The 14,934-nt window shown below is 53.9% G+C and overlaps 1 protein-coding gene across 41 annotated transcripts in view; it reads right to left on the bottom strand.

Annotated features, from left to right (window-relative positions):
* Positions 1-14,934, bottom strand: part of MICAL3 (microtubule associated monooxygenase, calponin and LIM domain containing 3) — a 144,454-nt gene that overhangs the window by 52,027 nt on the left and 77,493 nt on the right. For 18 of the 41 annotated variants that reach the window (XR_012504093.1, XR_012504092.1, XR_012504091.1 and 15 more), the window contains 10 exons: positions 14,534-14,730; positions 13,037-13,149; positions 12,888-12,950; positions 12,298-12,471; positions 10,599-10,682; positions 7,809-7,907; positions 6,036-6,092; positions 3,885-3,992; positions 1,521-1,628; positions 841-1,027 (listed from right to left, as the gene is read on the bottom strand). Coding sequence is in view for 37 of the 41 variants with exons in the window: in XM_074357893.1 (XP_074213994.1) it covers positions 841-1,027; positions 1,521-1,628; positions 3,885-3,992; positions 6,036-6,092; positions 7,809-7,907; positions 10,599-10,682; positions 12,298-12,471; positions 12,888-12,950; positions 13,037-13,149; positions 14,534-14,730 (1,190 nt within the window). In the remaining 4 variants the exon portion in view is untranslated. The other 23 variants (XM_074357889.1, XM_074357890.1, XM_074357891.1 and 20 more) reach the window with 21 other exon arrangements.

Here is a 14,934-nt window from a genome sequence, read left to right as displayed (position 1 = left end):
CCAGGATGGCGCGTGGTGCCCCTCCTGCAGGATGTCACCCTGCAGCCTCCACAGTCATGAAGTAGCTCATCAGTGTGGTGACCTGACACCACCCCATGGGGATCCACTCCCCTCCCTCCTAGTCTAGTTCTTTCTACTGCTTCTGACTCAGTGGGGTTGCCTCTCATGAAGTTCCTTCCACTTCCTGCAGGAATGGGACTAGGAACCATCAGAGCCTCTGTGACCTTTTTCAATTAACCTCAAAGGGTCTTCAGGTGGCAGACCTGCCTCTGTCTGCCTCTCTTTCAGGTTTCATTACCTATCTGCATGATTCTCCACCTTCTGCTTTATCAAGGTCACTCCACTCTAAAACCAACAAACATCACAAAAGGCCTGGGCTTGAACAGCATAGTAAATCAGATTAGGCCCTGAGCAATTCATCAGAGAGAGGCTGATGCTGGAGAGGGCAGTCGTCTTCAGGAAGCTCAAGTAGGAGGACAGGGAAAGGGAACACTGGACCACAGGCAAGAAATGTGACTCCTATAAGCCTGGGAATCTTCTCCAAAGTAAAGACAGAAAGAACCTATTCTCACTGGGTCCCTGTATCTTAAGGCCTCTAGAGGAGTCTGTGAAGCCGAGAAATGACTGAGGTAAACGCACATCCTTCTCACCATCGTTACAAGTAATCTGATACAGACTGGTGACTGCGCAGAAGCTAAGGAGGAGTCTTAGAGAAAATGCAAAGAATAGAGGGGGGAGGATGGATAGGCTCAGAAGGCACCGAACGAAAAGATGTGCACGTGAGAATGCAGTGAGAGACCCTAAGATGCACCCGAACGGAGAAAGGAACCCCAGACTCACCGCCCTCAAGGTCGTAGGCGTAGGCTGAGAGGCGCAGGGTGGTGGCGCAGTACTCGCACTTGAAGCAGCTCCGGTGGAAGAACTTGCCCTCGGCACTCAGCCTCTCCATCACGTAGACCCGCTTCTGGCAGAAATAGCACGTGTCGCTGCCCCCCAGGTTCTGTGGGAACTCCTTCTTTATCGAGCCCTGGGGGGAGGCGCACACATCAGGCCAGTGCCTCCTAGGCCCACCTCCCGAGGGCACACTACCCTCCCCGTAAGTGAGGCTGACCCTCACAAAGCGATCTGTGTCTGGGGCATCCAACCAGCGCAGTGATGGTGCCACACAGGCCCGCACGGCACTCGGCACTGACATCAGCCGACAGCCGGGAGGAGCCCTGAGTCTGTTTTACACAATTTCATGACCATCCAACCAAAGAACTTGGACAGATTCTGATTTGAAGGTACTCCTGTGGTTCTCCACGGACACAGGCCTCTGTACTCTAGAGCAACCACTTGAGATGTATTGAGTACGCTTTTCACACAACATTCTAAACAGCGACCTAGAAACTCAGTAACAAAATTCAGACAACCTCAAAAAGAAGTTACCCTGTGGCACATACTGGCTGTGTCCATTACCGAGACACTCAGAACAAACCAGGTTTTATCTACACAGACAGGGCTCTGAGCATATCTCTTACCAGTTCCTTCTTGTCTAGAAGGGTTTTGGGCTGTTCTTTCCTTTGAAGCTGATTGGCTATCTGCTCAGCCAATGAGCTCACTCCGCCCGTGTACATCTTTATGTACTTCTATTGGTTGGAGATTATAAAATGACCAGAATGAAGGGAAATGAGAAGGAAAAAAATAAGTTAAGAAGACAGGAAAAAAACCTTTGACAGGTACAAAATGAATGCAAGGTGCAGCAGCAAGTCATGCCAACACAGTGCCCACAAGCAGGAGCCCTGGTGTCGGTGTCCACACACTGGTGTCAGCAGAGGCAGGAGCATCAGCTACAGCAACAACTCAACTCAGGAAGGAGACCTTGGTCTCTCATGTCTTTCTGGACTACGCAGCACAGGGCAGGGGGAGGCAGGACGGCGGGGTGGGCGCACACAGAGACGAGAGTGGGAGGGGCCTCTCTCCAGGACTCAAATCGCACAGAGAGCCCAAAAGGAACACATCCCTCCAGACAGCTGGGCCCAGACTGTGGCGTGTTTCAGGGCCCCGGAGAGGGCGTCGGAGGTTATTTCCTCATTTAGAAAGGGACCGGAGGCCCACCTTTGCCCTCGTGACAGACACCAGTTGCCCAGTGTCCCTGGGGAGGCACCCCTCCTCCCTGATAAGGCTTTGGTCGGAGACGTCCTGTGCGGCAGATGCCCCTGGGTTTTATTGGGAAGAACCCTCCTCCCCATGGACAGCCACGTGTTCCACCTGCCCTGAGACCAAGGCCTCCCGGACTGGCTGGGGCACAGCAGGCGGCTACAAGCAGCCTGGCAGGCACATCACTCAGCATAGTCCTAGGAAGTCAGAATGTGTTTCTAGTCCAGGAGCAATTATTTCTTTATAGGTTGAAAAAAGAAAAAAAATCCAACCACCTCAATCCTCTCTCTAGCAATGCTGAAGAAGGAACAGGAGAAAACTACAGATTTCAGCTGCGAGCCTTCCTGTGGCGGCCCAGCAAACCTCGCGTCCAGGTCACCCTTCCGGGCGGGGGTGACCCCGCCCCCTAGTGTGTGTGATGTGACACACCTCTCGGGAGCTGTGTGCCTGCCAGGTGCGAGGAGCCTGACGCTAATTCTGAATCAGAAACACGCCAGGAGCAGCTGTCTCGGGGATGCCAACAACCTCATTAGGAAGTGGCTGAACACAGGAATCACCAGCCTGAGCAACAGCATGTCCTGGGCCAGGCCAAGGACAAACAGGAGAAAGGCTCTGGGAGAAACTAACTCTACGTAAGTATGAGAACCAGCAGAACAGATGAGCAAACAACTCAAGGTTCGGCTGGGATGGAAGAGGCAATTATATTTTTCAATTTAAAATAAAGAGATTCCAGAGTTTGGTGCCATTTGCTCATTAACTCCGCAGCTTACATCCCTCGGTGGTCGAGAAAAGCAAGTGGCTCTTAGACCTAAACCTTCTTTGAATTAGAAACATCAGGGAAGCTTAAGCCTGCAACAGACAGAGAGCAGGCAGAGCCAGGCAGGCCAGCTGACAGCTGACACCAGGGAGTAGAAAACTGCACTCCCCTCGTTCTACGGCAGACAGCGAGGGCGTGGACCAGCAGCCAAGTGTGAGGCCGGGACCCTGAGCAAGCCCTGCGCCCTCACTGCTCAGCCAGGACCCTTCTCTCCCACCAGAAACCAGCGCCCTCAGGAATCACAGCCCCAGGCCGTCTGCGTGAGAAGGTATCCGTCAGTTCCGCTCTCAGAGCTGTGGTCATAGTGACAAGCACACCCCCAGGAGGGTGGAGACTCAGGTCTATCTGTTTCTGGCAAGAAAAGTAGATGGCTTCCTTCTCCCACTTGTAAGAAACAGTCGAAACGCAGCAACCTCTGGACTCACACTGCTGTCACCATACCTGTACAGGCCTCCACACACAGGCTCCAAGCTCAGGAGCACGGCACAGACAGAAAGGGCAAGAAGATCCTCCAACCTCGCTGTGCACTACTCTCCAGTGGGACCAGTTCCACTGCAGGAAGCAGCAGGGTTCATTCCTTAAATGATTACAAATCAAGAGGCTCCTGGAATACTGCATATTCACCACTCTGTTTAAGAGATTTAACTGCACTACGGTCTGTGTTTTGTAACACATTAACGCGAAGACATCTGGAGTTTAAAAAAAGCTAACACCTGAAAACCGTTTTATCGTTACTTGGTTCAGCTGCACTGTGATGGAAGTGGGTTTACTCGGGCAGAGCCTGCTGTGACGACAGCTGGCAGTCTCCTAACCGGGGCCCGACTACCGACCTCTCACGCACGACAGGCACACATGTGGGACTCCTAAGGAGACAGGTGGGCACTGTGCAGGTGAGGTGAGCGGAGGCTGCCAATCCCAGGCATGCTACCTGTCGGAGGGAGTCAGAGGAGGGAGAGGCAGGGCGGCTGGAGGAGCGGAGGCTAAGAGAAAGCTCCCACTGGTCGACAAGAAATCGACGAGAAGGCTCAGGCTCTGGCTATAAAATACAAGGCGGAAAAGACAAATCAAAGGAAACATTAAATTACAAGTTGCACACTAACCTGACATAAGGAACTTGGCAGTTTCAGACCCTTTATCTAAATGGCAGATGCAGCAAGGAAACACTCAGTCCCAGAAGCACCAATGGCTCGCTGCAGGTTCCCACTGGCCCTCAGCTCACCAACCCTCATGCTCACATCCACGCTCGTGCTACAACACGGTCCCATGGCCATGAGCCCCTCGGAAGCCGTGTTTTCTCTTACTCCATGCCCCATCCGCCCACCCGGGTGCATAGCACAGCCAGCCAGGAGGCGGTGTCCTGCTCACATAGGCACTTCGTGCTCAGGCCTGAGCTGGGGTTTCTCTTTGGCAGAAGGAGATTCTACCACCTCATCACTCTGCCAGCCTTACAATGAGCGGACAGTAGAGATAGCACATCTGGAGTGAAGCCTGAACTTTCTACACAAAACCCAGGAATGTGGCTTCTCCTACTCCTGCTGGTGCTGAGAAACTGCCTGCCTCAGAGCCCGCCCCTAGTCTTCTGCAGACCACAAGCAGTATGTGGAGCAAAGGTGGCTCGAGCAGCCAGGACCTCTCTGGTCCCCAGAGAGAAAAAGCAGCTGAGAGCCCGGCAAGCAATAACTGCCTGGTTTCCCACACGTTCAGGGGGAGAGACCTGCAGAGCACAGGGAGGGGTGCTGTCACAGTGATGAGAAGCCCTGGCCCCTCAGCTCTCTACTTCAGCTCAGAGCGGCTCAGAGAAAACAGGGAGGGACCGAGCTCCCTGAACGGCAGAGCTGTGGGGCGGAGAGCAGGTGCGTGCGCAGGCTGGTTATGAGCCATGGAGGGAAGGCCCTAGATGGAACATAAACCCTCAAGAGTATCTGGACAGGAGCCCTGCACTGAAGAATCTGGAAACCAGCCCACCGGGAAAATGAGAGAAAACTGCCTGCAAACTTTCCTGAGTTCAAAATCCCACCTTTCCTGCTGTGCCCTGCAGCCCCAAACTTCTGACAGCTTCTCCCTCTAATCTCTTCTTTCATTCAACACACTTCTCTCCACTGAGGCACTGCTTCATTACACACCTCAGGACCTCATTCAGTATGCAATCCCCAAAACGCAGGCCGTTGCCCTGTTCAGTGAAAATGCCTAGTTTTCTTTTTGAGAGGAACCAGCTTGGGAAGAAGGAAGAAACGGGCTGGCTCATGCAGTGCCTGTGGGAGGACGTGGTGCGAGGCACCGCAGCCCCTCCGGTCTCCTGGGCGGCCTACCCCCAGCTCAGTGACGCGGGAAGATGGCTCTGCACTCCCTGAGGAGCAGCAGCAAAAGCGGAGGCAAAAATAAGAGAAAAAGGCTCATGTGAAACTAACAGACATGATTCTTCACTGTCACCACAGAGCTAGACCCACTCAGGGGTCAATTAAGGGTAACAGTAACAACCAAAAGTTTCACAAAATTTGCAGGCTTTTAAAAATGGGCGTCTCTGCTACTCATCAGACCACACGCTGGCTGGGTGAGCAGTCACTTCCTCCTTCAGTTCCTCAGGAAGGGCTATAGCTGAAGCTTCACACACCCACCTGGTCTTGCCCCAGCCCTGTCCTCTTCACAGCTGAAAAGCCCCCAGACTGGCACGAGCTTGGTATTTCTCTCTCAAGATCCTGGACTTGCAAAAGAGCCAAGCAAACGCCCCCTGCTTACTGATCTAGACCCCTCCCCAGTGGCCAAAGGCTGTCCCTCCACTGGCGCACACTTGGGAACGGGAAGGTGAGTAGGCAGTGCAATCCAACCAGGCTGTCCACAGAAGCACAAACTCTCAGGATTCGCATCCAGTCTGAATGCTGAGTGGACAAATGCTCTACCGTAAATGTGATCTGTATGGGTCATCACTGTTAGAAAAGAGTTCTGGCTCTTGGCTGGGTGGCAAGAGTGTGCAAAAAGCAAAGGGCGAGGGGCCGCACCAACTTTCCCTCTACCCTCCTCACCCCCGCGTGCCCCATCTGTCTGGCTGCCAGCTTCCCAGGCCACGGTCATGCTCCTTTACCCTTTCTTGGTGGGGACTCTGCTCGCCACGGCTGTCAGCATCAAGATCCCTGTACGTCTGTTGGCAACAAAGTAGAAACTTAGGCTCCGACCAAATGCTCTATTTGGACCTACCACGTGACAGTGCCAGAAATTCAGAGTTCATTCCAATGCATACCCCCTGCCCCCTGCTAGTGCCCACCCAGTAACCACAATCCCATCTGCACCAAATCGTGTGACTCCAGGACAACTTTCTGCACAGCTGTCCTGCCTGCCTGGCCACCAATGAGGTCAGGAACATAGATAAAGAACTATGGTTAGTACTAAGGTGGACGAACACATCTCTTTCACACAGTGGCACTCGGTTAGAGGCAGTCAGTGGGGGTGTACAAGGAGAGGCAGGTTAGAGGGTGAAGCTCTCCACAACATGACACTGGAAAGGAGAAGTGGGAAGACCGAAGGTGCCTGGAATAGCCCAGAGGAGAGTCCAGGCGGGAAGTGGGCCCTGAACAGGAGCACGGGACCAAAGCACAACCCACTAAAGGGAGAGGTGGACAAAGACTGGGTACCTACACAAGAGGGTGGGGCCTGTGAGAAAGGCACATGGCTGCCTCCGCTGACCTGAAGATACCACTAACTCAGTCATCCCAGGATCAGGAAGGCCACTCTAATTGCTCCCTGGACAACCGAGGATTCACCTGACAGCCCTGCGTTGGTGGAAAACACTGACCCAAGGCTCCTGAGGTGGCTACTCTTATCCAGAGCCTGTGAGCACGTGGTCTCTGCAGACACGATGAAGCCAAGGTCACACAAGGATTCTGTTCCTGGCTCCACTGCTTCCCGTGTGACCTTGGCCTCCCTACCCTGTGCCTTGGTCTCATCTGTAAGAGGGTGGTGACAACAGCTCCCACCTCATAGGTTTATTGGGAGAAGCAACTAAGATAACACAGGAACAGAACCCAGAATCCTGCCTGACTCACAGCATGCCCCTGTGCTGGGTCTCATGCGGAGATGAGGCACAGGATGGTCACTGACTCTGCACGGGCTCAGCTCTCAGACCCAGGGATGCAGGCTGGGCCCTCAAACATCAGACATATTTCAGGGTCACCTTCTAAATAGGCTGCCTTAGCTGAGAATATGTCTTTCCAGAGACCCTGCCTTTAAAAATCAGTATTTTATTTTCTACGGACACACGACAGAAATCAAAGAAGTTGTTCTCAAATTGCACTTCCCGTGAGTGTGTGGTCAGACACACATCCAAGGTTAACTCCGCCATAAGAAAGCTCTCCAACAACCTGCCTGGAGTGTGAGTGGGGTGGGCAGAAGGGCAGGTTTGCTGGAAGAAGCTGGATAAGCAAGCGGAAAGGCTCTCAAGTCAGAGGGAACCAAACGCACAGAGTGAAGCCCTATAAAAAGCTCCAGAAAGTTCACCTCAGCTGCATCTCCCTGGGCAGCAAGACACAAATGGCTGATGTAACAGGGCCACATAAAAACATGCCGCCCCCAGGCCCCTGGACCTCGCGCTGTGTCAAGCACAGCTGAAGTCTGTGCTGCGCGGCCGTGCTCCTGTGGGCAGGACCAGCTTCAGCCACCTGGATCTGGCAGTGCTGTGCACTCTCTGGAGGTCCACTCAGGACTCGCTTGCTTGTAGCAAGAAAGGCTGCTTCTACTACAAACAGTCTCCTTGTTTTTTAACAGTTATCAGTGAAAGTAAGGGATCCTGATTTGGTCTCTCCCCTGGCCCCCGAGGCAGGCAGGCAGGCAGGCAGGACAACGAAGCATGCAGAGGGGTCACCTGCTGGCCGCCACGTGCCCGGGAGGGAGGTGGAGTAGGGGAAGGAGAGAGTGTGATCACTTTTTTGGGGCAGGTCCGAGGATGCTCCTTTTCCCGCCGCTTTTACACCAACAGACATAAACAGAGAGAATACTGGTGAAGGGTGGCTGGCCACACTGAGGCTGGTTCTGGAAGGACCAAAAGCACTTGCCAAAAGCATTCCGGAGGCCCTTTCCCACCCTCCACGTTCAGGGAGGTGGCCCATCCCAGGCTGTTGCTGGCCTGGGGTCAGACACACCATCTGCAGATCAGAGTCAGCTCTGCACCAGTCTGGAGTCTGGACCTGCAGTAACTGCCAGGGACCAAGGGCACAGCCCTCCTCGTTGGTTTTATCAGGGAAGCTGGGGTCAGAAGACATGGGCTTAGTCACAAACAGAGAGAAAAGAGGACAGACCGCCCCCGGCAAAGGGACATGGAGACGGCCTCCCCACATCAGGCACCCCACGTCCCACCTCCAACAACACCCTGCACCGTGCCCTCCTCTCAGCCCCTCACTCAGTTAAAAGGCTCTGGGAAACTACTGAGGAAATGCAAGAACAGGAAACAGGATGTGAACACTGAACCTCTTACACTAACTGACACAGCACAATAGCCGTGGTCACTTCCCCACTTACCCTTCCCCATGGCATCCCCTTCATGTGAGTCTGTCTCTGATGGACAGAACCCCTCAGTATGTAAAAATCACCAGAATCCCAGGTCGGAGGAGTCCTCAACTTCCTCACTCCTAGAACCACCATGTAGGCAGCACACAGCACAGCCAGGGAGGGAGAGGCCAGGGAAACCGCTCCTCCGTCTGTCCTGACCCCACTGACAGTCCACTGCCAAAGCAAGGCTGCTTCACTGCAGACTGCCTGCAGGACGCATTTCTGAGATCAAAGGGGGAGGGGTGGGGAGGGAAGGGCTGCGGGGACTTCACAGGAAGGTGACAAGGAGGGTCCTGGAGCAGAGCCATTACTCACCCCTCCCTCTTCCGCACTACCACTTCGGGTCACTGCTGCAGCGCCACCCCTACTGCCCGCCTCAATCAGAGCCACTTCCAGGAAAACAACGAGGGAGTCGTGGAAGGTGCGCCCGCCCACCCCCCCCCACAACAAAGGGGGCAGAAGGGCCGGCCCCAGGGTGCACCCCGGAGCTCCTGTGTGTCCCTACACTTCCAGGGCATCTGGCTCGGCCCCCAGTGTTCTGTCCTCCCTGGCTTGGTGCTGGGAATAAATTATCCATGAACACAAAGTCAGAACTGGCACACTTCTCTCACAGCTGAGTCCACGTATAACTCCAGCTCCACACAACACGAAGCCCACAGGACGCAAGAGGCCCTGCACTGCTCCTGGCTTCTCACCTACCCACCCGGATGGTCCTTCTAACTGCCGTCTCCGGGGCCCCTTCCACAGACCAGCCTTGACCTGAAGGGCCTGTTCTGCTGCCTGGGGAGCCTGGCAGCACAGACACCACTCCACTGACATGGTCACGGGTTGCCCAGTACGTCCATGTGGCATCCGCACAGGCTGGAGGCTACCAGCAGCTGCAGCGACAGGAAGAGCACAGCCCCGGATGCCCCTTCTGCCCAGCGCACCCGGCTGAGGAGCCCATCCTCGGGGCCGCCTCCCCAACAGTGGGAGAACCGAGAGTCTGGGGACCCCGCCAGAGCGCACCTTCCCCTTCAGCCGGCCCTCAGCTAAAGATTAACTCTTAAGTCATACCTTCCACCGAGACTTCAAAGGTCTACTCTAGGCGAAGGGTAAGTAAATAAGACAGAAGTGAATTTCCAGTGAGTTTTTTCCAGAAGCCCTCCCCTCCCCTCACCTAAGCACTGGGAAGAAGCAGCTTGGCTTTGTGCTGAGTCTGGACATTGCTCCTGGGCGTCCATCTCAGTCTCACGGGCCCTGCCTTCAACGGGGCATATTATTAAAAGAAAGATTAGAAAGAAACTCTGCCCTAAATACAGTTCAAATAAAACGTAACCTGTTACTCCCCAGCATCTCCCAGCAGCAGCTGTCACCCCACAGCATAGGCGGGATCACGGGTCAGCTTATCTGACCGCTAAGAACCTCCGTCCTCAATGATGCCAAACCACAACTGGGGCAGAGGCCTTCCACTCCCTACCAGGCATCCTTTACCCTCCGGGCCCTTCGTCCCCTTTCTCCCTGCCCTGCCCTGCCCTGCCCTGCCCTGCCCTGCGCTGCTTAGAAGCAGCAGCCTTGTAGGAGATCCTGCAAAAACTTCAGTGAGAATTTCCAAAAAGAGTATTTCAGACAAAACACCAAGAAGAAGCCCATGATCATCTGTGTCCAGGGCTTGAAACAAATGGAAAACCCAAAGATGACGCTACTTTTTGGATAACATTTCCGTGTTTAACACAAAAGGCCCACTGCGCTGAGTCTCAGGCTGGATGAATTCAGGCCTCCCCTCCAGTGGTCAGGAGAATATGCCAGCAAAACGTCCACTTGGGACAAAGGTTGTAACAGCAAAACCCCAAAGACTAAGGTACCTGAATAACTTACCATGTAGCTTCAGCTAGTTTCAGCACTAAATTAACAGCCCACCCTTAAAACTGGTTTCCCAAATCCCAGGGAATTAAACAGGTCAGCACCATCTGTTCAACTTTCCCCTACAGTTGCCTCTCAAGTGAGCACAGAGACCCCTCCCGGGAGCGAGGGCTTGGCAGCTCAGGCCCCCACCGGCTGGCTCCAGGGAGGGGTGGGAGGGAGGCCAGGAGGCAGCACCGTTCTGGTCCCTGGGCAGTTCCTTTACCTGTTTCCACCGGGGGGCGGGAGCAGAGCAACCCTGCTCGGGCAGGAAGCAGGACGGCTGGCCGACCCCACGCTCCTGTGTCTGCTGTGACCCGTGGGCCACGAATGAGCAGGGGCAGGACATGGAGACAAAAAAATAAGACACATTAAGCAGCAGACACAAAAATGGTTCTCAGGGAGGACAGACGCACACCTGTGAACTGAAGTGGGGAGCACAGAATTAACTCATAGGAAGTTACACTCACAGAGGGAACGAAACGCTCACCCGCCTCCAAGCTCAGGAAAAGCAAACCAGAAGCTGTGGTTCTGACAAACCGTTTCCCTAGCTCAGTGCTCTGAGCCTCAACTACTGATTCTGGCTTGGAACACGAATCTCTCCACTCGAAATGAGGAAAGCAACCTTCCGCTGGGGGCAGACTCCCTCCAATGGGGAGCATTCCATTCCCCAACATGGGATGGAACCTGGGCTGCCAGAGCCACCAGGCCGCCAGAGCCACCTGGCAGCCTCGCAGGTTTGCAGCCATGTCAGCACCAGCACCTGGAGCATGAAATCTAACCCAGGACTGGGTAGTATGCAAAGACGTGGAGAGGGGGTGAGCACAGGCTCCCTTGCCTCCAGACGCCAGCTCAGCTCCAGTTTTGTGGGAAACCTTCAGTGTGGACTTCAAAATCCGAGCACCTCCCCATGAAAGGAGGCCTCGTGACTTAAACAAGCAAGAGGAGAGACAAGACCTCACAGATGTCGCCGCCCAGCTCTCTCAGGCAGGACCCCTGGGAACGCAAGTCAGCGTCCATGGACAATCTTTAAAACGTTCACATTCCTTATATGTGTACGGATAACTGAATCACTGTGCTGTACGTCAGAAACTAACACAACACTGAAAATCAACTATATCTCATTTCTAAAAAGTTCATGTTCTTGACCTAGTACAAGGACAGTCTAGGAAAACCATCTGCAACACACGAAAGAAGCTTTATCATGAGAATGTTCACCTCTGTACTCGTCACGAAAGATGAGAAACAACTTACACACCCAGCACTGGAGAACAGATTAAGAAAGGCATGGCACACACATTCTGGAAGAGGCTGATGAACAGTTTGGGACACAGAGATACGCCCAAAGTTACAGGAAGAAAGCAGAACAGAAAAGTCTGTATTAAGAATGCCCTCAACTGGGGGGGGGGGGGGGGGTGTAGCTCAGTGGTACAGCACATGCTTAGTAGGCACGAGGTCATGGGTTCCATCCCCAGAACCTCCATTAAAAAATAATAATAGTAATAATAAATAAACCTAATAACACCCCCAAAAAGAATGACCTCAACTATGAAAACAGGAATGCACTGAAAAGAGCAGAAACACAGCAGAACAGTAACAGAGCTATAGGCACCTCAGTCACCTTCACTGTACTCCTCAGCACTTTCTTCCACAAGCAGGTATTTCTTTTATTACTTATGCACGTGTGGGCATGTGTGTGAAAGTGCGCCTGTGAACACAGATTCAGACACGACGTGTTAAAGATCCTGGATGGACTCCTGTCACAGACACCTAGGGCCCGACAGGTGAGGGCACAGCAGCCCTGAGAGGAACGCACTGCTCTGCTGCTCGCAGACACCACCCTCGAGCTCCATTCGACTGGCAACGCCTCTCCCTCCTCTGTGGCCAGACCAGCACTGGACGGGCGAGCTGGGAGCTGGGTTTACCTGTCTCCTCACGCCTGTGGACTGTGCGGGCGCATTCTCTTCAAACTTGGCCAGCAGCTGGGTTGCCATGTACTTCACTTTGTTCTGGTTGCCAAGGGCCATGTCCATCCGCCGGTCAGTCAGCGTGCTCACCAGCATGGGCCTTCCTCCTCTGTGGCCCCGGGGTGCGTCCTCCTGGAGAACACGGACCCCTGAGAGGCAGCCCATGTTAGGGGAGCCCTCCCACGACACCACCCCCAGGTCAGAGCTGGGGCCTGGCACAGGTTCTCATCTCCAGGTGGACCCAGGCACAGAGGCAGTATAAGCAGTTACGCAGGCTTTTGCTGGTGTGGTCACACCCCAGGAAAGCCACTGCCCTTCACCAAATGACTGACTCCAAAGAGACAGGAAGGCCCAGTAAGGGCCACACATGTCCCTGGATGCTCTTCAAAAGATTGGACAGAGGCAAAAAGCCACAGAAAGCACTTGTGTGCACAATTCTCACGAAGGATGAATTGAAATGCTTCAGCAATGCCAATTTGAAAATTAAGGGCTTAAGCCAAGAAGAGCAATTCAGTGCAATCAACCTGGCAGCTCCCGGTATTTCTCACCTCCTCTGACTGGCTGGTCTTTCTCCTTTTCCCAGCACCGTCCACATCCTTTTCCTTCTTGTCCTGCAGGGAACAGAGGGAACTGCACTACTCCAGCCCCTGCACCTTGCCATCAGTTTTGCAGCTGGAGGAAAAACCCTTCCACTTACCTTGGGAGAGCGCTTCCGAGAAATGGTCTGCCCAAGTTTGCTTAGGAAAGAGATGGGGGATTTGGTGCTGGCGATCAGGACAGCTTTCTCCTCAGCATTCAGGTCCAAGGCGTCTGTGGACAGGAATCAGCAACGTTCGGGGACAGCCCCGGAGGACACCTCAGAGTCCTGGACAGGACCACCCTCCCTGCAGGAGGCTCACGGCAGCCCAGCACCCCCACAGAGGAAGTGCCCACTGGGGCTTCGCTTCTCCGTCCACACCAACAAACCCAACTCTTCCCCATTCCAAGTCAGTCACAAAAACGTCCACTTTTGCTTTCCAACACTGAAGTCTGCCTGTGACTGCTAGTTATGGCAGCATGCTGAAGCCTCCCTTGTGATGAACAGTTCAGGCACAGAGAGAAAGGTAGGGAAGGGGGAGAAGAGAAGTGCCTCAGGATCAGGTCCGGGGACGTGCAGACACCTGCGCTCAACTGCACACAAAGAGGGGTCCCTGGAATGGGTACACTGGTGTTAAGTTGTGGATTAGTTGTAAGAACTGTGTATCTCATCGGAAAAAGCCACAGATGTCTACAAGTGTGTGGGCAAGAAAACACTGGAGAATAGTACCTAAACCCTGTGGATTCCAATGTTTCATTAGTTATTTTAAAAATAGTAATTGAAAGTCATAATACATTGCTAACATTTCTTTAAGTGGTTCTGTTTGCCAAATACTCTTAGCACAGCACAACATAATCACATGCATATCATCTGTTTTACAGATGGGGGAACTGGGGCACAGGGAAACAGTAACCTGCCCAGAATGGAACAGGTAGCAGCACTGAGGGGTTGACCCAGGTCAGGCTCCACGGCCAGCACTTGTGAGCACACGCTGCACTCACTCTGAGGGACAATGAAGGACAACAAGAGTGTTTCTGTGGTGTGCTGGCAGACTGAGGTAGTAGGCTGAGGGCCAAGAGAAGGTTTCTGTTAACACTAAAAGGTAGGAGAAGCCAGAGAAGGAACAGTTACAGAAGAAACAGAATGAGGCCAGTGCTGTCCAAGATCACAGATGTCAAGAGGAAGAGAGAATGTCAAGAGAAAGGTCTGAACAGCGCTGAAAAGATGAGGGAGGAGGGGAGGAGGGGAGAACGTGGCTGTGGGGGCTTCTTGCAACCACAGAGAACAGCCTGGCGGAGCAGCGTTGCAGAGGCTGCGCTGCAGTGAGACCAAGACGAGGCAGTTTCACAGAGGCTGGTTCCGAGAGAAAGGGAAAGAGGGTGGTGGAGTCAAGGAAAAGATCCCGGACAGGAATGCTCACAGCCGCACATCTGCAGGGTTCACGGCAAAGACCTGGGTCAGAGGAAAGGCTGAACAATCGTGGAGCAGGGCCCCAGGGACTCGCCCTGCCCGCTGGCCAGGGAGCAGGGAGAGTGCGCGTCTGCTCAGCGGCACAGGCGGGGCCAGGAGGAGAGACAGGGAAGCCACAAGAAGGGTGTGGAGGGCAAGCGCCCTTACCTCGGGATGGGAGTGCGTCCCTGAACATCTCATAGAACTGGGTCAGGTACATCACCATGGACAGCTTGTCCGGCTCCCCCACCGAGGCCATCTCCTTGCCTGTCATGATGGGAGAAATGCCCAGCTCCTTCTCAGCCACATCAAAGGCCAGCTGGTTATTCTTCTCCACATTTTGCTCATCCAAAGAATCAAAGTCTCTGAGAAACAGGACGAGGAGAGCACGTCAGGATGGGCCGTTCGACCCAGGGCACAGGGCCTCCCTGCACTCCAAGAGCAAACCTGTCTGCCTCACCGGTCTGTCTCCTTCCTTTACTGACAGGATGCAAATTATCCTCGAGGAGAAGGACTGAAGGTCTCCCCATGAAAGAAAAGGGGAGAAATGGGAAAACGCCCCTCGTTTT

The sequence above is a fragment of the Camelus bactrianus genome, chromosome 34 (genome assembly GCF_048773025.1).
Source record: "Camelus bactrianus isolate YW-2024 breed Bactrian camel chromosome 34, ASM4877302v1, whole genome shotgun sequence".
Lineage (NCBI taxonomy): Eukaryota > Metazoa > Chordata > Mammalia > Artiodactyla > Camelidae > Camelus > Camelus bactrianus.
The sequence above is the reverse complement of the archived record's forward strand: the minus strand, read 5'-3'. Positions and strand labels throughout refer to the sequence as shown.